This window comes from Aptenodytes patagonicus, chromosome 2 (assembly GCF_965638725.1).
Source record: "Aptenodytes patagonicus chromosome 2, bAptPat1.pri.cur, whole genome shotgun sequence".
Lineage (NCBI taxonomy): Eukaryota > Metazoa > Chordata > Aves > Sphenisciformes > Spheniscidae > Aptenodytes > Aptenodytes patagonicus.
This window is the reverse complement of record NC_134950.1, coordinates 44,126,658-44,148,304: the sequence shown is the minus strand read 5'-3', so window position 1 is coordinate 44,148,304 and position 21,647 is coordinate 44,126,658. Positions and strand designations below refer to the sequence as shown.

The 21,647-nt window shown below is 39.0% G+C and overlaps 1 protein-coding gene across 1 annotated transcript in view; it reads left to right on the top strand.

Annotated features, from left to right (window-relative positions):
• The window catches only part of RP1 (RP1 axonemal microtubule associated), a 184,009-nt gene that overhangs the window by 21,885 nt on the left and 140,477 nt on the right, over positions 1-21,647 (top strand). Inside the window, exons 5-16 of the mRNA XM_076328953.1 lie at positions 926-1,058; positions 7,085-7,236; positions 7,833-7,911; positions 8,766-8,841; positions 10,418-10,494; positions 10,597-10,628; positions 10,769-10,898; positions 13,813-13,916; positions 16,770-16,943; positions 17,570-17,782; positions 18,884-19,061; positions 20,587-20,718. Of these exons, the coding sequence (XP_076185068.1) occupies positions 926-1,058; positions 7,085-7,236; positions 7,833-7,911; positions 8,766-8,841; positions 10,418-10,494; positions 10,597-10,628; positions 10,769-10,898; positions 13,813-13,916; positions 16,770-16,943; positions 17,570-17,782; positions 18,884-19,061; positions 20,587-20,718 (1,480 nt within the window). The remainder of the gene's footprint in view (positions 1-925; positions 1,059-7,084; positions 7,237-7,832; positions 7,912-8,765; positions 8,842-10,417; positions 10,495-10,596; positions 10,629-10,768; positions 10,899-13,812; positions 13,917-16,769; positions 16,944-17,569; positions 17,783-18,883; positions 19,062-20,586; positions 20,719-21,647) is intronic.

The window sequence follows — 21,647 nt, the reverse complement described above, 5'->3', positions numbered from 1 at the left end:
AATCCAAGCTCCCTTTTCAAGATCCATCAGTAGATGTTGACAGGCCGAGATGTGCCAGGTTTTTCAGACAAGATTAATCTCTTTCTTTTAAGTTTAGTATTCAAGTGGTAAAAGAGACAAAAATGTTTCCAGTAATTCTGAATTTGTTCAATATTCAAATTAAGGAGATTAGATTCTGCAAAGTGCAGAGCAGGAGTGAAACTACAGGTAGAAGTGTCTTTGCTTCTCTCTGCTGGTCCAAAATCTAGTGTAGCTACTAGTATAAATTAGTGTAATCAGGGACTATTCTAATATATCAACAGCCTCTGAGGTCCTTACTAAGGAGTACTTTGAAGTACAAAATAACTAGATCTCCTTCCCTTCTTCAGCTGGTGTGCATATGGTCCTTTTGCTGCTATATGCTAGAAGTTGGGTATGGAAGAAAATTGTGTGGGGCAGGCTGGTGTTGGGGCTAGCACTTTCCTGGTTTATTTATGTCACAAGCAGTGTTGAAGAATCAAAAGCTGTTCCTTTAATTCCTGTTCTGATAAAAAAAAAAAAAGTTAAAGGAATAGAACTGCAAGCATTGCCAAGCTTCCCAGTGAGAACTTCCATGTTTGGTAAGCCATGCCACCTAGTGCCAGCCCATGTGGATATACCAGCTGGAACAACATAGCTATATTTTGTGGGACGGCGCCTGAGCTGATAAACCCTGTTTCTTGACTGCACTTGAGTTACTCTGCCCTGCACTTTTGAATCTGACTGAGTGAAAAGTCAGATTGGGGGCAGTTATATTCTGGGAGGAGAAATGCCCCAAACCCATGGTTTTGTGATCGTGCCACAGAGATCTACCTGCACAGATTTCAACAGCATCCCACACATCACATGTTCTGTTCTATCTGGACTGAGATCAGCAACTTAAATTGCAATTCTTGGTGCTGTTTAGGTGCAGTTGCTGAACCTTTTCTCAGGGGAGCAGTTTTCTTTCCCCGCACATCGATGGCTGGCCTGGGACCAGGCTGATGGGGAAATATCTACGGAGCTTCCTGTTTTACAGCAGGGTCAGCCTATTCTTCCAGGTAAGCACAATACCACATCAGCTAAGTCAGGCCACAGGCTGATGCCAATAGAGGCGAGTTCATTGTTTTTCATCAGGCCCTCTATTATTTTTTGGCTGCTACAACACTTTTTCTGTGTTGTTTTCCTGTGGTTACTGGGCATACTCAGGCAAAAGGTTAAGAATCACTGGAAAGGAGACGGGAGAATCTTTAATGCTTTGAATTTCACAGGTCCTTCAAAAAGACTCCTTCTTTGGTAGGATTTTCAGCATTTGTGTTTGCTTTAAAATAGAGGCAATAGTGAAGACACCTCACATATGCGTAACTACCATGAAGCCATCATACGTGAGTCAGATCACAAAGTCTATTTTCAATAGCCAAGGATTATAGCTCCAGTATGACTATTGTAGCTGCTGTTTTAGTTTCTTTCTTGTAAGTGGCTGAGACAGGCTTCCAGAATACTTTTAATTTCTGGGTGACAACAAAACTTCAACAATATTTCAGAAGGCTATAAGTGTTAAAAGCTCCATTACTCACATAAAGATTGTATTGTAATTCTAAAGGTGAATGATGCCAAACAATACAAAATTATTGCTGCTGTTACACTGTTTTAATGTCCTGCTCTACCACACCAATCCCTGTCACCCATGCTGGATATTGTTGCTATATGGTCTCTCTGCTTCAGCAAAGGGGGTGGAAAGTCTGTGCTTGCTCTTCCTTTCTTTCTAAATAGTTTTGTTCTTTTCTGGCCTAAGGAAAGTACAAGGGCACAACAAGATCAGTGTATCCTAGGAGAGATGTGGGTGAGGGAGCAAGAATACTGGGGCAGATTCCCATCCTCTAGGGTGTGATGGTAGAGGGGGAAAAGTCATAACACCGCTGGTATTACTTGTGCTGGAGCTTTCACAAGAGTAAGATCCACTTGGGACAGATTCCACACCCTCCTCTCTTCCCTTCCCCAAAAAATCATATCAGCTGCAGAGAACAAGATTAATGGGATGAAAGAAACTTCCATTCAAAGTTCTGTAAAAACTACAGAACCCCTTTTTCAGAATGTTTAATACTGCAGCAATGCTTGGTGGTATGCTTATGGTACTTTGTGTTGATCTTGCAAAATTGAAATGGTAACAGGCATTTCAATGGCAACAGCTGTTGTGGGTGCAGGCTAGAGGAAGAGGGTATAAATGAAATTGAGGAGCAGAAGTCCAGAAAATGGCCCATGGATGTGGGAAAACATACCATGGGACAGTCACTGTCGTAATAAAGAACTGGGTGGCCTGAAGCTGTATTTATGACTGTCTATGATGACTGAGCACTGAGATTAAGAGCCTGAAAAGAAGAGCAGAAAAACAGGTTTGTGCCTCATTAATATGTCTTTAAGAGAAAAAGAATAGCAGGAGAGATTTCCTCCAGTGATGTAGTTATCAGCTGTAAATGGCTCATAAAATGCTGTAGAGAGAGGCTGGCCAGTCCTAACTGTCCTGGTTTCGGTAGGGATAGAGTTAATTTCCTTTCTAGTAGCTGGTACAGTGTTTTGGATTTAGGATGAGAACAAAGTTGATAAAGCACCGATGTTTTAGTTGTTGCCAGGTAATGCTTACACTAGCCAAGGACTTTTCAGCTTCCCATGCTCTACCGACTGAGAAGGCTGGAGGTGCACAAGAAGCTGGGAGGGGGCACAGCCAAACTGGCCAAAGGGGCATTCCATACCATGTGACGTCATGCTCAGTACGTAAACTGGGGAAAGCTGGCCGGGGGGGCCGCTGCTCGGGGACTGGCTGGGCATCGGTCGGCGGGTGGTGAGCAATTGTACTGTGCATCACTTGCTTTGTGTATTATTATGATTATCATATTATTATTATTATCATTTTATTTCAATTATTAAACTGTTTTTGTCTCAACCCACGAGTTTTTTCTCACTTGTGCTCTTCCAATTCTCTCCCCCATCCCACCGGGTGGGGGGGAGTGAGCGAGCAGCTGCGTGGTGCTTAGTTGCCGACTGAGATTAAACCACGACACAATGATTTTTGATCTTGAGTGGTTATGATCTTCATACTCTTGAGGGCATGAAAAGCCTCAGAGGCAGTCAGCCTGCTTCCTCATAGTTTTGGTCTTTCTGGTCAGGAGACATTAATATTATTAGTGTAGGGGCACATACAAGCACATTGGTATAAAAAACAAACACCCCGCCCCCCCTTTACATAAACGTTAATTAATGATCATTGACGTTATATTGAATATGCTCCGATCCCCTACTTGCAATATCTGTTCTTCCCCAAATGTTCTCTTGCTTAATATTCTGGGACACTGACCTTACCCACCTTCTAATTTTCAGGCTCTTCTTTCTGAGTATGTTGTTTCCTTGTTTCTGAGATAAAGATACAATGAAAGATTTTTATTATCAAGTAATCTTGGTGCATCATAAAGTACAACAGCACTCTTAAACCATTCTCTCAATCTGCATTTTGTAGTTAACAATTTCTCCCTCACACAAGAGAGGAAGAAAAGAACTTCTGTGCCTTTCTGCCAGCCTCGGTATAAAAGGGGTCATGCTGAAAGCTTTGGAGAAGGCAGTTTCATGTCTGACTTAGTAATTGAAAGACAGCCCTGTGTCTTTTTGCCAATATTATATTTCTGCATGAGACAGTGAAAAGAGAATATAGCTTTTAACTTCAGAGAAGATAGTTTGATAACAGAACAGTGAAGAGGTCTGGATTCAATCTGAGAGAGATGATGAGAGGCACTTTAAAACCAATTTCTGAATAAAAAGAGGCTGAAACACTTTCTGATTTAACAGCCTTTTTTATTCAAAGGAAAAACGTCTGAATTAAACTGTTAAGTATTACATAGAGACTTTGTGGCTCTAATGCTGGGGGACTGAGCACCATTTGTTTGACTTTTTATCCTCAACCATCCTACTTTTGTCCCCTTCTGCTCATGTTTTATGACACAATCTTTAATTATATGATGATGAACTACTTGCTGGGGATAAATCAAAGTTACACAGTCTTTGGTGGCTGGTGGACCTTTGCTTTGCTTCTTGCAGAAATTGGAAAGTAGATAGTTAATGAAGAAGGGAATTGTAGGAATAGAGAGGATTGTTGTGGTCTTAGACATGGGATTGTTGGTCTGGAGAAATGAATTCTCTGCCTCTGCCATGGTCTGTTCATGGAGTACCTGTTCACATGGGTGATGTAAAGAAAAATTTGGGGAAGTAGCTAGATCAGGTGATGACATGGTAAACGATGTGGGTAAAATACAGTATTAATTAACAGTTCAAAAACTATTTTGAGTGTTGAGACGGGTGTACTCTGGGAAAAAATAGTACATGACTATGCTGCTAACTAAAGACTGTCAAAAGCTTCTGTGCCTTAAATGTGGCTGGCTTTTGTCCAAATAATAATAGCTGATCTGAAAAAAGACGTGTTTTACCTCCTTGTTTTATTTCATAGAATCATAGAATCATAGAATCATAGAATCATTAAGGTTGGAAAAGACCTCTAAGATCATCGAGTCCAACCGTCGACCCAACACCACCATGCCCACTAAACCATGTCCCTAAGCGCCTCATCTACACGCCTTTTAAACACTTCCAGGAATGCTGACTCAACCACTTCCCTGGGCAGCCTCTTCCAATGTTTAACCACTCTTTCAGTAAAGACATTTTTCCTCATGTCCAATCTAAACCTCCCCTGCCGCAACTTGAGGCCATTTCCTCTCGTCCTATCGCTTGTTACTTGGGAGAAGAGACCGACACCCACCTCGCTACAACCTCCTTTCAGGGAGTTGTAGAGAGCGATGAGGTCTCCCCTCAGCCTCCTTTTCTCCAGGCTAAACAACCCCAGTTCCCTCAGCCGCTCCTCATCAGACTTGTTCTCCAGACCCCTCACCAGCCTCGTTGCCCTTCTCTGGACACGCTCCAGCACCTCAACGTCCTTCTTGTAGTGAGGGGCCCAAAACTGAACACAGTAGTCGAGGTGCGGCCTCACCAGTGCCGAGTACAGGGGCACGATCACTTCCCTACTCCTGCTGGCCACACGATTTCTGATACAGGCCAGGATGCCATTGGCCTTCTTGGCTGCCTGGGCACACTGCCGGCTCATGTTCAGCCGGCTGTCGACCAACATCCCCCAGGTCCTTTTCCGACAGGCAGCTTTCCAGCCACTCTTCCCCAAGCCTGTAGCGCTGCATGGGGTTGTTGTGGCTGAAGTGCAGGACCTGGCACTTGGCCTTGTTGAATTTCATACAGTTGGCCTCAGCCCATCGATCCAGCCTGTCCAGATCCTTCTCTAGAGCCTTCCTACCCTCAAGCAGATCAACACTCCCTTCTCAACTTCCCTGAGGATCCTGTTCCAGTGACTGACCACCCTCTCAGTGCAGAACCTTTTCCTAATGTCCAGTCTGAACTTCCCCTGACGCAGCTTCATTCCATTAAGAGAGTCACTATTTCCTAGGATAAAAGCTGTAAGCATTATAAATACTCATAAATACTTATTATAAAGCTGGGATGATCCCTAGGCTTATGAGTGGTAGAGAGAAGTGTAAAAAAAAAGTGAAAATTTCTTGAATTAAGTTAGCTATTTCAAACCTCTATGCTGGATTTATTAATAGCATATGTCTATGGTACAATACTTCAGTGGAGTTTGAGGTACCCAGTCATCATCTCAAAATGAATTAGCTCTGATACTAGAAGGAAACTAGCATTAGCATTCTGTGTGGACACATTAAAATAACCCGTGCAGAGTGCTTACTGTTTTAGCTAGATTGTTACCATCATCCAAACTGAATTCTTTAAAGACAGCTTGTATAGTAAACTGCACACAAATGCCATGTAAATAAATGTGAGATAATCATAAAAAAAAAAAGCAGCAAGGGAAAAGTTGTAAACACTGAACGGCCACTTAGTACAATTGCAGATATGGACTGATCATGAATAAATTTTCACTGGTTACTAAAAGAAGGTGTTTGTCCATCAGAAGAGTGAGATGTGGGAGCAACCTTCTTCAGAGGATTACAGTCAAGCTTCATAACGTATTTCAAGTGGAAACTGATAGTTGAATGATGATAATGTTGATGTTGTTTTGGACTCAATGGTCCGGAAACTCTTTTCTACTTGCAAGACAGAGAAGCTCAAGGACACCTACATCTGGAAGAAGAGCTTGTGTGCCAGAAAATGAGTTTTTCTCTCCCCTTTTTGCTCTCTCTGTACCTCACTTGGTCTAACAAAATATTGTTACTGTATGTTGGTGTAAACTTTGCCTTTCCCATGTTTCTACTGAAGATTATAATTGCAAGTTTTTATCTTACTTCTGAATTTTATGAGGTTCCTACATCTGCATTTTAATGACCACTGTTTTCTATTGATACATGTTTTTATGTATCATAGTCTTTATTAGAGTTTCACTGGATTTTGACTAAAACTTAATTTTATTTGCATTATCCATTTCTATTAAGTAACAAATTTATTGAATTTAAGTGCTAGGGTTTTCCTCCCAAATTTCCAGCTTTTAAAGAATTTCCATATGGAATGTAATAGAGGAAGTCTATCCTATCCTATTGCATGAATCAGTAAAATAATAAAACAATGCAGCTTTCTGAGTTCTGAGGTTGTAGAAAGCTAAAACTATGGTGCTAGATTTTTGCTTGTTTGGTTAACCAGTGTATTGAAAATGTTAATGGCTCCTGTTGCTTGTTATAGTTTTGATCTCACCACTTACGGTGAGGCTAATCTTGGATTTATGTTATTTACTTTTCAGCTTTATGATGATTTCAAATGATGCTGCAGGACAAAGATGTACTACTGTGCATTTAAAGTTCAATTCTCTTTGCATTCCCCATAGTGACAGTCTGGGATAAAAAGCATAGATATAACACCAAAGCAAGTTTGTACATTATTTTACTTAATATTGAATAGGATTTTTAAGGTTTTATACTCTAACTGTCCTTGACACAGATGTATTTGGACTCTACAGGCACATTCACAGCTAGATGTTATTGTAACTATAATAGCGTTTGTGATATGAAAGGTTGCCATTTTTCATTGTCAGTGACTGTCTATGAAGTGCATGTGACAACAGGAGAACTGTGGAATGCTGGAACTGAGGCTGATGTCTATATTTCTGTCTATGGAGAAAGAGGTGATACAGGATCAAGACAGCTGCTCAGGTCACAGAAACCCAACAAATTTTTAAAAGGACAAGTAAGTGAAAGACAGGGCATTTTCTGATATGTTTGGCTGGCTGTTCTCTCTCAAGTGGGTGGTTACCCCAGGCAAGGTGCAATTAGAAAAGAGATAATTACTGCATTCCAGTATTTCCCCAAAAATCCATAATTAAGCCAAAAGTACTTTCTAAAGTTATACCAGTGCTTTTGGAAGACAGAATTTTCATTTATAAAATAGGTAAGCTGTGTACTTTTGTTTTTAATTCTCCTAAAAATTTGATTTGAAGTGAAGAGAAAATGAAACTTTACATTTTATAGCTGCATTTCTAATGTTGAAATCTGCTGTAATTTGTAATTGTTTAGCCAATTAAGCTTTCAGCAGGTTTTTCTTTTCTGACTCTGATCCCATTCATTTGAACGGAACTACTCCCGTTAGCAAAGTGATCAGGCTTACTTACTTCTTTTATTTCAGGAAAGCTGTCCTCCTTGGTTAGTTCTCACCTTATCATTAGCTGGTATTTCAAAGGATGATCTTGACAGCAGAGTTCTATGGGTTTATGGGTCTTCAGGATTCCACGGCTGAAGAATGCTCTGCTTTTTAGTCTTTACTGAAATTTTGTTGATTGATTACAGACTGACATCTTTGCTGTTGAAGCTGTGCACCTGGGACATTTGTACAAGATTGTTATAGGACACAACGGTCTTGGATCAGGTCAGAAATCTCTCTATATAGTCACTGAATACTGCCTGCAAAGTTATTAACCTTTTCTTTGAAATACAATATGTATTTCTAAAACTGAATGTATGAAAACATTTTAGAAGTGAAAGACAAAGGCTTCTAAGGAAACCATTCAAGTGACACAGCTACCTTATTGTATCATCACAAATTTCAAATATTTCGTGTTCACTTTCACTACACTCTCAACCATTATGTGAAGGACACCGTCTGCTATTGTTCTGTCATTTTTGACTAATCCCTATGGAAAAACTGTGAAGAGGGAGAGTGTATGATAAGATTGAATATGTCTTGTGCAGTCTTTGTTATAGATAAAATGGGCTATTATAATTTCAGTTACACTGTAAAGATGCAGTTGGAGATTTTGGCTACACTATCTTGTCATTAGACACCCAATTAATGGTGAAACTCAAATTGCTTGCCGTCACAAGACCTGTTTTTCAAACTCTTAAGCCTAAATATTGTAAAACATAGCAGCTTATTTTGAGCCATGATAAGCTGCTATCTAATCTTGTTAATATTTTGATTAGCAAAACAAATAAGTCTCAAACAATGACTATGTTAAATGAGGGGGGCATGTGCAGCACTCAGGGCCATGACAGCCAGGGAGGGACCTAGCAGCTTGCAGGCCCATAAGCAAGCTCTACGGTACCTAGAGCAGGTACTGTCTTCTCTCCAGCCATCAGGGCAGCCATGACTCTGGCAACCTGCTGGTGGAGCTACAGATTTTGCAGTTCCCATAGAAGACACAAAGCCATAGGAAGTCAGGCTTCATTAAATCTGCCTCTCATGAACTAACGTTGTTTGTTTTATTTTAAATTTATTCTAAGGAAACGGCTGGTTTCTGGACAAAGTTGTAATCAAGGATCCTATAACGGATTTGGATTATACTTTTCTTTGTCACAGGTTGGTGGCATTACATTTGGGTTAGGTTTTTAATAAATTTGTAATTATTCTTAGTTTTTCTTCTGAAATGTCCTGTCAAGGGAAATATGTGTTTCCTAAAAAGCAAGCTGAAATGATCTGATTCTTTTTACAGCTCTCTCAGTTGTACCTGTCCCAAATCTCTGGTGCATTTGAGCTAATGAAAAAGCAATAAAAAGTTCTGCCTGGGAACTTTCCATTCTTGTGCCTTCTGAACTATTCAAGATGTGCTTTTTTGACACATTCCCCATATTCAACACTTTGGATCTGACATCAGCAGGTCCATCCATTCTTCCATGTCATGCGATGCAAGGCTTTTCAGAAGAGTGGGTTGCTGTCTCTCTAGCAGACTGATCCTACTTTACTGAAGTTACTATGGACATTAACTTGGGGTTCAATGAGCTCAGGATCAGACTTTAAGAACTTGTGAAACGGCTATCACAAACACAGTTACCTGACCACATCTCTTTTTCTCATTTGCCTTGCAGCCTGTCACTGAGCTGCAACATAATTTGAAGCAATCCTAACTTCCCTGCCTTCTCCCCTGCAGATGCTGCTGCTCTGAATCTTCTGTTCTATAGTTTGTTTCTAATTTTATCAACGCTTGATTAATTCCCAACACCTTACAGAAAAATTATAATTGATAAAGATCAGTGCAAATATTAGGAATGGTAAAGTCCAGTCACGTATGAATCTAGCTGCAGCTTGCCAGTGGCACCTCAATTCTATTTCCTCTTCTCACTTCTCTGAGTGAATAAATAACTGCCTGAGACAGCTCGGAGTGAGCGATGTGCACACTGAAACTGATTTATGTGTGAGTAAGGGCTTTCTGCCTACCAGATACAGCACCTCATCTTTGCCTGACCTAATTTTTATTCTGTATTCTAGATGAGATGAACTGCTATGAAGAGATCTATAATGCTAGCTTCATGCATAATTTAGGGAGAGTTCAAATCCATTTCAGGCAGAAAAATACAGGGTATGTGCTAGTTATTGTTAGAGCCCGACGCCGTGCTTGCTGATCTTGCTCCTACAGAGTGTGAATCCTTTTGAGTTAAATGGAGTTAGACTTAACTTATGTAAGTAGATGTGAAGCAGGTACAATGGCATTGTAAAAGTACAGTTCAGACATGGTAAAATTGTTGCCTGTGTTGGATTTGCCTCCCTATATAGGGATTTTCAGGACATGGAACAATTTGCATCCTGCTGTAGCCTTCTTGCAGACAGGAAGAGCAAACATCATTAAGTCTGCACATTTTGTTATCGATCTGGGATCAATATGACTTCTCTGATTTGTAATAATTGGCTTAGGCCCTTGTACCTCAGTCCAGGAAAGCATTTATTTATAAGCTTCATCAAGAAAAAACAAACAAACAAACAAAACCATTTTTGCCAAAGTCAATCTCTTTTCACTAAAGCTGGATTTTTGTGTTGCTGTTTGTCAGCCTTGAGACTTTAATAAATAGAACAGGAAGTATTAGTATGCAAGTGCCATGTGTACAGCATTGTGGGAGTTGCCAATCAAGGTTATATTACTGAAATGGGTTCTGGCTTTTAGGTGGCTGGACCAGGGGCAGGATGATGGCAATATTGCTAGAGAACTGACTGTGACAGATGCCAGCACGTTTCCAGGAAGTAAGTGAAAATTGGTGGGGAGGAGAACCCAGCTTCACTGCAACTGTGTCAAATGGAATGAGGACGTTCTGTAAATTAATTACACGGTTTTTATCTGTACAGGACAAGAGCTGGAACTCAAGAGAGAGGAAACTGTAAGAACATACCTTTTTATTTTTATTTAAACCGTTCAAATTATTCTTTGAGTGAAATCAGGTCAGTTGTTGTCATGTATGTCAAATTCCTGTGTATCACCTTCTCATAAGTCTTTTCTGCTTGTTGTTTACAAAACTAGTGGGCTGCCGAAAAGTGGAAATTTCAGGAAGGCAATACACTTCAGTTTTACAACAGTCTCACCCGTGGCTTCATTTGCCTCAGTCCAGATAGCAGAGTTGATGCTTGTGGTGACAAGAAAAACAAATATGGTAAAGTATTTTTCCTGTGGATGTATGCATAAAAGATACGAGAAAGGAAGACTTTATAGTTCACTGTGATCTCATATAGTGATTCCTCTAATGAATAGGAGTAGATAATTATAACAAACATTTTCCTTACTTAAAATATTTACATGTATTAATGACTATAAGAACTCAGAAATTATGTTTGGTTTACATATAAAGCACAAAAAAAATCTCATATTGTGTCTCGTCACTGGCTTTCGCTTACCAAATAGAAACTTCTTGTCATCTACAGTTTAATGGTCCCATGGAACTGCCATGGCAAGGATAGCTACAGTCTTTTGTAACTAGATCCATCTAAGCTAAAAATTAAATTTCCAGGTATAGTTCACTAATAGGGAGTGTGTATATATATATATATATAAAAATTCATTTTGTTCCGTCCTTGTCTTTGATTTTAATGGCACTCTTCCAGTTCCTCCTCTTTATCAGTTTCCATCCTATTGTGTTACTAACACTTAACTATAATACGTATCATATTAGGCACACATATTTTTGTTATCTTTGTAGTGATGGAGCTGCTCAGCCTTTCTGACATCTTCCCAGGGACCTTACACACATCTTTTTTTGAGGTGATAGAACAGAATCTTTCAGGACACACCAAAGAGTGCATGGAGAGCAGTACAATCAATACTCCTTAGCATAACCTATAAAGGCATCTTAGAAAAGCTGCACCAGAAAACTCAAATGTATAATATGGGAGATCAGTAATATTACAAACATTGAAAGTGGGTGTTACTCTGTTTTACTAAAGCTCTTCTTATTAGTTAGCAGTTTTGGTCCTTGAGTTCAAAGTATTTGGTGACTCAAATTTGATTAAGACAAATCTCCTATCTACAGCTTTAGGATTTGCAATTTAAATGCCTGAAAGCAGTTGCACAGCACGCTAGTGTCCTTCCTCCAAGGAGATACATTTAGGAACACAAACTGTGAATTACTTGGTGACAGACCAAACTATCTGCTTGTAGGAGTTTGGTCTCTAATCTGCACTGATACAGTAAGCACATCTTTGTTGTTTTTTAATGCTGTGTCTTCAACTGATGGATTGTATCTGATTTGATTTAGACAAATCAGGTCATTTAGACACTGTGGAGTTCATAATCTTCTAACATGCAGAATTTAAGTTCAGACTGCAGACTCTTTCCCGATTTTCATCCAGATGCACTTTCATTTCTACAAATCAGTGCATTTCTAATGGTATTTTTCCAACATCAACATGTGACATTTTTATTGCATTCTGTACCTTTTTGGTACATTTTTACATGCTAGATGTAAAATTCATTTGAGTGTTATCTCCACAATTTTAAATGAGTAATGTGTATAATTGTGCAAGTACCAAACCTGATGCACAACTACTAAATATCAGTAAAGATGATAAATATAATTAAATATATTAGAAAGACAGATCAAAACAAAATTGGTATAAACTGGCTGTTAATTACTTTAGATTGTAAGTCAGAAAAATTAGTAGTGTGATCTGCAACCTCCCAAGGATTTAGTAATACTAAGGAATTAAACTGGTAATCAAAAAGAGCTTGATTTTTCTGAACAATATGATAAAGTTGCCCTGATATCTAGAGGAACAGTTAGTGACACAGGAATAACCATGTATTCTTTTTTTATAGTTCAGAGTACAAAACAAACACAAGTACAAAATGAATGCAGGCACCTATCATGCAACTTTTCTGCCTTCAGAACAATATCTTTCTCCCTTAACTTCTTTCAGATTTGTTTGTTTTACTTATATGTGCAGTAATTTACAAAGCATTTAGAATAGTCATGTGCAACAGAAGTCCACAAGTGCTGACTTGGGAACTGTTGTTTAAATTTTCATTTAGGGGCCCTGCTTCCTTGCGTGTACTTTGGAATAAAGTCCTCTGACATAAATTATCTACCTGTCTTTCCTAATAGAAAACTCTGCATTTCAGATACTGGTAGAACTGTTTTTTTGCCTTCAGCAGTTCTAAAGCAATATAATTCAAAGGCCTTCAAACTGGTGATGGCAAATTATATCAGATGATGATTTGGTCTAGGGTTTTTTAATTTCTCAGGAAGCTTTATCTCTACCTGAAAGCAGAGACCTATTGTGACAGTTATGTGTCCTCCCTATCTTGCCCCAAGGACTAGAAACCCCATCTGTATTTTATGATTTGTGGCATCATCCCAATGGGCACAATGATCCTTGGCTGTATAATTGTCATGGTCCCAATGACACCCCAAAAATCTTATGTTATGGACACCTCAGGAGTCCTCCAGAGACAGCTGCACCTTACAAATGGGCAACATAATGTACTGGTAGAACAGTTTAAAAAAATCAGCTGTTGCTGTTGGGAACAATAAAAATGGCACTACTTTAACTTTCATCAGTATTTTGTATCTGTAAGCGGTAATTGTTTGGAAATTTAAAATTTTAGAAGCCATAAGCTATGCTGCAAGATTTGCTTTACAAATTCTAATAAGGATACAGAGAAAATGAATTATCTTTTCCTACCTGAAAACTTTATGTTCCCTACATGATCTGTTATTTATCATGTAAATTCATTGCTATAGCCCAGTTCATTACGCTGGAGTCCTCAGCTCCTTTTTATGGATTTTTTTTTTTTAAACATATACGCTGATCAAAAGAAACTTGTTCCTTATCATTAGCTCTCAGGGTTTTTCTTCTCAAGGCAGTGAAGAAGGCAGTGAAGTAGGCAGTAGTCTCTAGAGGCCCTTTCCTGAAGGGATGAAGGGGATTCATTGATCAGAGAGGTCAACCTGTTGAGTTAAACACTTGATTCATTCTTTTCCCTTGAAAATGATAAATCATCAATTGTAATTAAATGCAAATATGAATTAATATACTCTCATACTTCTAACATTTTTTTCATTTAACTCTTAGGTCTTTTTGATGTAAATGTCAAAGGGAGAAATATATGTATATTCAGCAGTCATCAGATGCCACGTCTTGCTCTTGCTCTTGTCAATGGCCATGTAATTGGAAAGGTAGGAAACGCTGTTACTGATTTCTGCTTCGTAATTACATTTCATTGCCTGATTAAAAATAATGCTGTTTTTAACCTGTCTAATAATTGTGCTTCCAGTCAGATAAAGAGCTAAGGATTGCAGAACTGAACCCAGGAAATTGTCAGTGAAGAGGCAAATTCAGACATAAGGCTTTGTCCATTTTCTTACAGTTTACATTTTACTCTTTGGTAGGATTTTTTAATAGACTAAATTATTTGATGCAGGAATACCAGGCCATTCCAAGCTGTAATTTATATTGGCTTGCCACATATTAATGAGGTACCTGGAACGCCCTCATATCTTGTTGACACACCAGAGGGAGGGGATGCCATCCAGAGGGACCTGGACAAGCTCGAGAAGTGGGCCCATGTGAACCTCATGAGGTTCAACAAGGCCAAGTGCAAGGTCCTGCACCTGGGTTGGGGCAACCCCCGGGATCAATACAGGCTGGGGGATGAAGGGATTGAGAGCAGCCCTGCCAAGAAGGACTTGGGGGTACTGGTGGATGAAAAGCTGGACATGAGCCAGCAATGTGCGCTTGCAGCCCAGAAGGCCAATCGTATCCTGGGCTGCATCAAAAGAAGCGTGGCCAGCAGGTTGAGGGAGGTGATTCTGCCCCTCTACTCTGCTCTGGTGAGACCCCACCTGGAGTACTGCGTCCAGCTCTGGAGCCCTCAGCACAAGAAAGACATGGACCTGTTGGAGCGGGTCCAGAAGAGGGCCATGAAAATGATCAGGGGGATGGAACACCTCTCCTATGAAGAAAGGCTGAGAGAGTTGGGGTTGTCCAGCCTGGAGAGGAGAAGGCTTTGGGGAGACCTTATTGCAGCCTGTCAGTACTTAAAGGGGGCTTATAAAAAAGATGGCGGCAAACTTTTGAGCAGGGCCTGTAGCGACAGGACAAGGGGGAATGGCTTTAAACTAAAGGGGGGTAGATTTAGACTAGATAGAAGGAAGAAATGTTTTACACTGAGGGTGGTGAAACACTGGAAGAGGTTGCCCAGAGAGGTGGTGGATGACCCATCCCTGGAAACATTCCAGGTCAGGCTGGACGGGGCTTTGAGCAACCTGATCTAGTTGAAGATGTCCCTGCTCATGGCAGGTGGGTTGGACTAGATGACCTTTAGAGGTCCCTTCCAACCCAAACCATTCTATGATTCTATGATTTCCTCTTTTGGGATAAATTCTAAGGATTGATTTTAAATGCCCATTTTTCCTCTGTGTCTTTTTCTAAGTAACATGCCTGTCATAAGCCAACTGAAATATTCCAGATTTGTTTTGATCCATTTTGATTTCTTTCATCCCATCTTCAAAATCTTACTATTGCCTTTCTTTCTCAGCACTTGCAGTATACAAGTAGGCAAATGGAGTTGTAGAAATTAGTTCTTTCTGATGAAACTTTTCTACTGATGAGGGAAGAAGCTGTTTCCCTTTCACCTTTTCCAGTTCTTCCCCTTATTTACCCAGTGAATAATTTCATAGTCAAAGCTGGTCCCATTCCTCTTTTACATGATGTGAATTGGCATTAGTGGGAATAGAGTACTCTCAGCAGATTTAGATTTCTCAATGGGGATAGCGTCAGGCTGCCAGGCAAATTGTCAGACCTCCTTGCAGGACTTCCTAGTGTTCATGTTCATTAGTGTAATTCTGGTACAGAGAATTACTTGCAGTCTGTCACATTGCAGTATATCTTACCACAGAGAGGTTATTAACTGGGTACTTAAATTTGAACTTTCTCTTTTTTGCTTTGATACTGACATGCTTTATGAGTTTGAGCAACCTATAGAAAATCTGGATCTCAATTTTCTTATTTTTAGTTGTGGAAGACGTTCCTTTTCCCAGGGAATGTGAAAAATGTTGTCATTTAAAACTTTTTGGGGTCCTTGGAATGAAGATAGATAAATGTAAAACAAAATGACAATACAAAAATTACAATTGACCTTATGATACATACTTAATTATACTTTGAGGACATGCTGGCTTACTTGTTTCACAACCACTTCTAAAATCCATACAATTTTTCCTTTACTTTTAGAAGTATATTGAATCTGATAGTTTTTTTCAGGATGAAGCTTTTTCTTCAGAAGATAGTGCCTTGGAAATGAAAATTTCCCCTAGAAATATTGATTCTTTGACATCTTAAAAATGCTGAAAAGATGTTAGAGGATGTAAGCCAGAAGTCTTTTAAATTATTGGGCTGATTATTAACATTTTACATTTATTAAAATCCTAGTTTTATTTAAATACAAGAATGATGATGGAGTTGATAAAATATTTAATTACGTATTTTTTTATATTGTGTCTTTTATACAACGGGATCACGCAGTCCGCAAACCTGAACAGACAAGCATGGACAGTGTGTTGCTGTACTCTTTCATGTAAAACTTCTGAGTCCTTAAGTGTTTTCTGTGAGAACAGTATAAGTAAATGAGGGAAAACACTGAAGCAAATGAAGGAGGGCTAGTGGCAGAGAGTTGCTGTAGTTCATTTCCTGTCTACGTCAATTTTATATTCCAACCTTCTTTGCCGCATTTGTAGGCTGAGACTCTAACTCCCTCTCTGATTGAGGCACCCAGGTGTATTTCATGTTATCCTCAGATCTGTGTCATCTTAAGATGAACTGTTTCTGTGCTTTGAAATTCCGGAGTCCACAATTTTAGGACTTTGGTATCAGGACTGCAAATCTGAAAAATATAGAGACATTTTCATACTAGACTGGTGATATTGTGGAAACTTGAATAATACAGAAACTATATTGTGATACTCTCTGTTCTGGATTTTGCCATATCTAGTCGTTCATATAATTTATTATTCCTACTTTGACTTTGTTAGAGCAAAGACAAGACTTGCTGTGAGCTCTGTGTTCACCTTCAACCAAATGGTTCTGCCATCCTTGAGTCAGCCAGGAACCCAGGTCACACCGTAACGTTCAATCTTCAAGGCAAAGTAGCTGATGAAACAACTGGATACGCTGGACTTTCCAAAGAATTTGTTGTGCATGTCAAGGTAAGGTGGGCAGAGGGAAATTAAGAAGACTCTTCTAAAATTTACTCTTATAAAGCAGATTGTATCTAATCAAACGTCAGAGGATTGCAAGCTAAAAGAGTGATCCTCTTCCACCAGGTGGAGCTAAACTACAGCTTAACAGGTAGGTGGCGCTTGAGAAGTTGCCGATACTGCAGCTGGTATATGCAAATAGGGCGGGCTGTTACACAGAAAAGACGCATCTCTCAACTTTTTAGTAAACCTTCGAAAAGGTTTACTAAATACGAATCGGTACATACAGGAGAGCTGCATGGGAAGTTACTTAATCTGAAAAGAGAACAAGTTCCTTAACTTGCCACTCTCCTTGTGCTCTGGATGTTGTGCTGGGCTGCTGAACGATAAAAAGTGGGGAAGCTGCGGAGTAGGGACGGATTTCCACTATCCAGGTTAGTGTCTGCACAGAAAGCAGCAAATATTCTAAGGCTGGAGGTATACTTGAATTACTTGGGAGTTATTAATTTACATTTTATACATGGAAATGCATTAATAAGTACTTAAAATAAATCAGTATGAACAATATAATTGTCAAAGTTTAATATGGAGAAAAGCGTGCTATTCACAAAGGACTTCTTGTCTCTGATCTGAAGGGTGTGTTTCACCATGGTGCCATCATTCTGCTCAACACAAGTCTCTGCCAGGCTCTGTCCCTTAGACCTGATGGGAGCTGCAGCGGAGCAGGTCAGCAGCAGCAGGAATCCTACTGGAAGGTGCATAAAATCGGCTCTGGAGTCTGCATGTTTGAAAGTGTGAGAAACCCAAGAATGTATCTGAAGATCAAAGATGACCAGTGTAATGGAACAGTAAGCAGCTCTTTTTTGCATTTCCCTCTGCAGATAGTTTGAGTAAATTGTCAGTGATAGCAGAGAATATTTTTTTACTTGCTTGGATAAAAATGGGATAAAACGTTGTTGAGATTTAATTTTTTTCAGATCTTTCTTTGGGCAAATGAAGGAAAAGATAGAAAAATATAGCAAAACAAGCTAGCTGTCATGTCTATTTGGCACTTGATTGTAAAGGTCTGATTATATTTTTAAACTATTGAGAATGTGGATGTAGTTAAAATTTATTTGTTGCTAGATAGCTGATGACTCTCTGTCAAGATTCTGTTGTGCTAATTTGATTTTTATTAAACAACCACAGTTATACTGGTGTGAGTTTGGAAGATGTTGAAGTGATGTTGGCATCCTAGCTTTTACAAATGATTCTGTTTTGTCTGAAATGAAGAACCTGATTTTTTTTCTTCATCAGCCAACCAATAGAGTTTATTCTTGAAATACCTCACCAGTAGCCTGTAAATTTAGTAATAAAACTAGGTTTGGGGGATGGTTGAAATATTCTGATTTACCTGTAATATTCTCCACCTGCTAGGAGCTTAACTATTGCAGGTTTACATTTGAGAGCAAAAAAGAGAATGAGACATTCGTATTTGCTCATTAGACTCAATGTTTACTAATCCTATGTCTGTTTGCTGATATGAAATGATATAATTGTTTTGAATGTGGCAGAGCACAAACATGTTCGGGGGTTTAAAGTGGTACTGAGTCTGAATAAATTGGTGATAAAACCCACTAATGAATAATTAAGATGTAAGTTGATTAAGTGGGAAAATCCTTTGAATATATACTAGACTTTGCCTAAATCCTAACAGAAATCGGAATGCTTTCATTTGCAATCTTTCACTTAAATTATGTCATCGGTCTTTCTGTTCACAAAGGAATGAGCAAGGCCAAGATATGTATATATATGTGTGTGTGTGCAGTAATGTAGGACATCATGAAGAACCTAAAGTTAATCTGAAATGTTATTAGAAGTTAGTGATATTTAAGTCTTAAGAAACATCCAACTTGCCTCGCTACATCAATTCAATTGTTGAATTCACATTTCTGTTTTCAATTTCCTAGGGCATAGGTGATGAATACTGTCACTTTAAAATTGAGAAGAATTTGGAAACTGGATCTGTAAGTCTAGAATCAGTGCAAAATAAAGGGATATATGTTGGTCTCCTGCCAGATGGCCAGACTAAGCCAGTCATTAACACTGGAGAGAGAAACATTTTTTTCTACCCACAGGTCATCAAATGTATGTAATTTCTTAATATTCTACAGTTTTCTTTAGTGATTAGTGTTTCTGAATGACAAATTCAAAGCAAAAGTGTAAAAGCTAGATTGACATAATTTCCTTTGTTGTGTTTCAGTAATTTTAAAGGTGAAAATTTTATTGTGCTCACACTTAATTTCTCCTATGTTGCTAGTTAATTTTTCTTCATTTCTTTCTTTTTATAACAATAAATGATGCAGAAGCAATCTATTTTTTTACTGAACAAATAAACTTCTGAGCGTAAGAATCGAAACAGGTGACAAGTTACAGATGGAGTTGACTTCCTGGGTCTATTCCCCATTTTGGCCACAGATTATCGAAGCCTGTGTGATGCTGTCGGGCTGTCAGCTGTACCACAGTCTTTCCTGATTTTATAGGGAAAGTAGTAGACTTTAGAGAGGGCCTGCTTGGAAGCGAGACATCAGCTCTCAGCACACTTTGGATCACTGTCACTGGATTGTCTGCTTGTCTCTTCTCCTTCAGGAGAATGAAGTTTTTAATTTGGTGAACAACTGGTTACCAAACATAGCCAACTGACTTGGATTATAACTGCAGAAAACAGTGGAATTACAGTACTTGCATTCTTATCTGGTGGACATAGCCACAGAGGTCAAGAAATGAAACATCTCATGAAAATGCTGAACTGGCCATCAGTTTGAAATTGAGAATTCGGTCAGATTTTTGCAGACACAAACAGAACCGGATCATCTTCACTGCTTTGACCAGCAAACAGAAAATATCAAAACATGCAACCAGTCTTATTATTAACTGTTCTATGTATATTGTGACTGAGACATACAGAAGCATTATGAAAGTCACTGTAATGGCAGCCCTACCATTCAGTCCCTACTTGCTACAAGATGACAAGTATATTTTGGTCACTGTGTCCTTGTAGGCATGAGGAAAGTATTTTCCTTTGTTACTCTTTGGAAGAGAAGGGTTTTCAATGGACATTCTCAACAAAGTAAGCAGGGTTTACTGATGCCATTAAAATAAAGCTAAATGTTACTTCTTTACAGGCTTGACTTCTCCTGAATCCTTGTTACTCAGTAAAAGGAAGATAACAGGAGCTATGAGAGCAACCAAGATTTTCTGTTTGACACCTCACATTATCAGAAATGGTCTCTAGCAGTTTTCATTTCAGCATTCCCACTCTTAAGAAAGGAAACATCAGGGGGTGGAAAAGTTTATCTTGGAGAAAAATGCATTTTAACAAGTCATTTTATTCATACGTCAATGTTAAATTGTTACTTAGGTTTTCAAAGCAGTAAACGGACTTTTATTAATATGCCAGACTTTTTCCACTTTTTGTGGCATGCTGCTAACAATAAAAGCTAATATTAGCTAGTGGCTGTGCAATACACAGAGAAAAGATTTTGGTGTCCACTGTGTTGAACAGTTGTGAGACCTGTTATTAGTGTTTGTCACTGAACATATGGGAAGCTGCCAAGCAAGAAAAAGCAAATGATTTGTAGCTAGTGACAGAATTTACATTTCATTGTTTTAGCTGGCTGGGAAAAGCCTATGGGAACATCTGCAGCACCCAATCAAGAGAAGAAAGACTTCAGAGAATCTCAACTCCAACCAGCAAAAGCCCAGAAGCCAGTATCTCAAAGTCTTTCAACTTTTCCACCCTCAAGTAAGCAACAGTTTACAAACTAGTTGTGATCTAGCATTGTGTTATGTCTGCCCTACATGCACATTTGCAGTGACTTACCTCAGGAAGGACAATGAATAGCTTTTCTAGACTATTGACTTATGCATGCATACATGCAACATAAAACATATTACTGGTTATTGGTTTTTAAAAGGGCATTGGAATGTGGTTTATTGATAAGGCAACAATCAGCATGTAACTTGAATAATTTCCCACTACCTTTTTTTTTTAAAGTAGCTAGCCATCTATCATAAGGACTATTTTTGTGGAAATTAGGAGATTGATATGATACAGAGCCCAATCCAAAGCTCACCGAAAGTAATGGAGTATTTCTCATTTATGCTTTCTCTCACACTTATGTTTTCTGCTTTATGATTCACTGGGGGAAAGAGTAAGGTTTTGGTGCACTGCATGCTAGCTTTATACCTATTGTTTACGCAGGTAGGAATAGATAATGTTCTGGTCATGCTTCTGGAGTGATAGTCTACCAGATGTGTTTTACTAGAATAAACAACCACTTTCTTCTTTAGCTACAGAAGTTGCATAAATGGTCTAAGACAATGATTTCCCCAACTCAAAAATTTTACAGGAATATTCCGCATCCTAGTAACCAAAGAACTAAAGACTAAGGAACTAAACAAAACAGGGAATGATATATCTCTTAAGGAGTGGGGATGATCACGTTTGCTTCCTGCCTCTCTTTTATTTCAATGCACCCAAGGACCCTGTCTGCACAGCCTGAATTGTGTCACATCGCTATGAAAAGCAGATGGGATAAATGGAAACTACTGAGCTCCACACAGCACGTTGAGGCACATTCACATGGTGGAAAAATATCTGTTACTTTGAGTGAGCTTTAAAGACAAGGTTATATTAGATCTTCCACTATGGGAAACATACTTAGTTGGCTA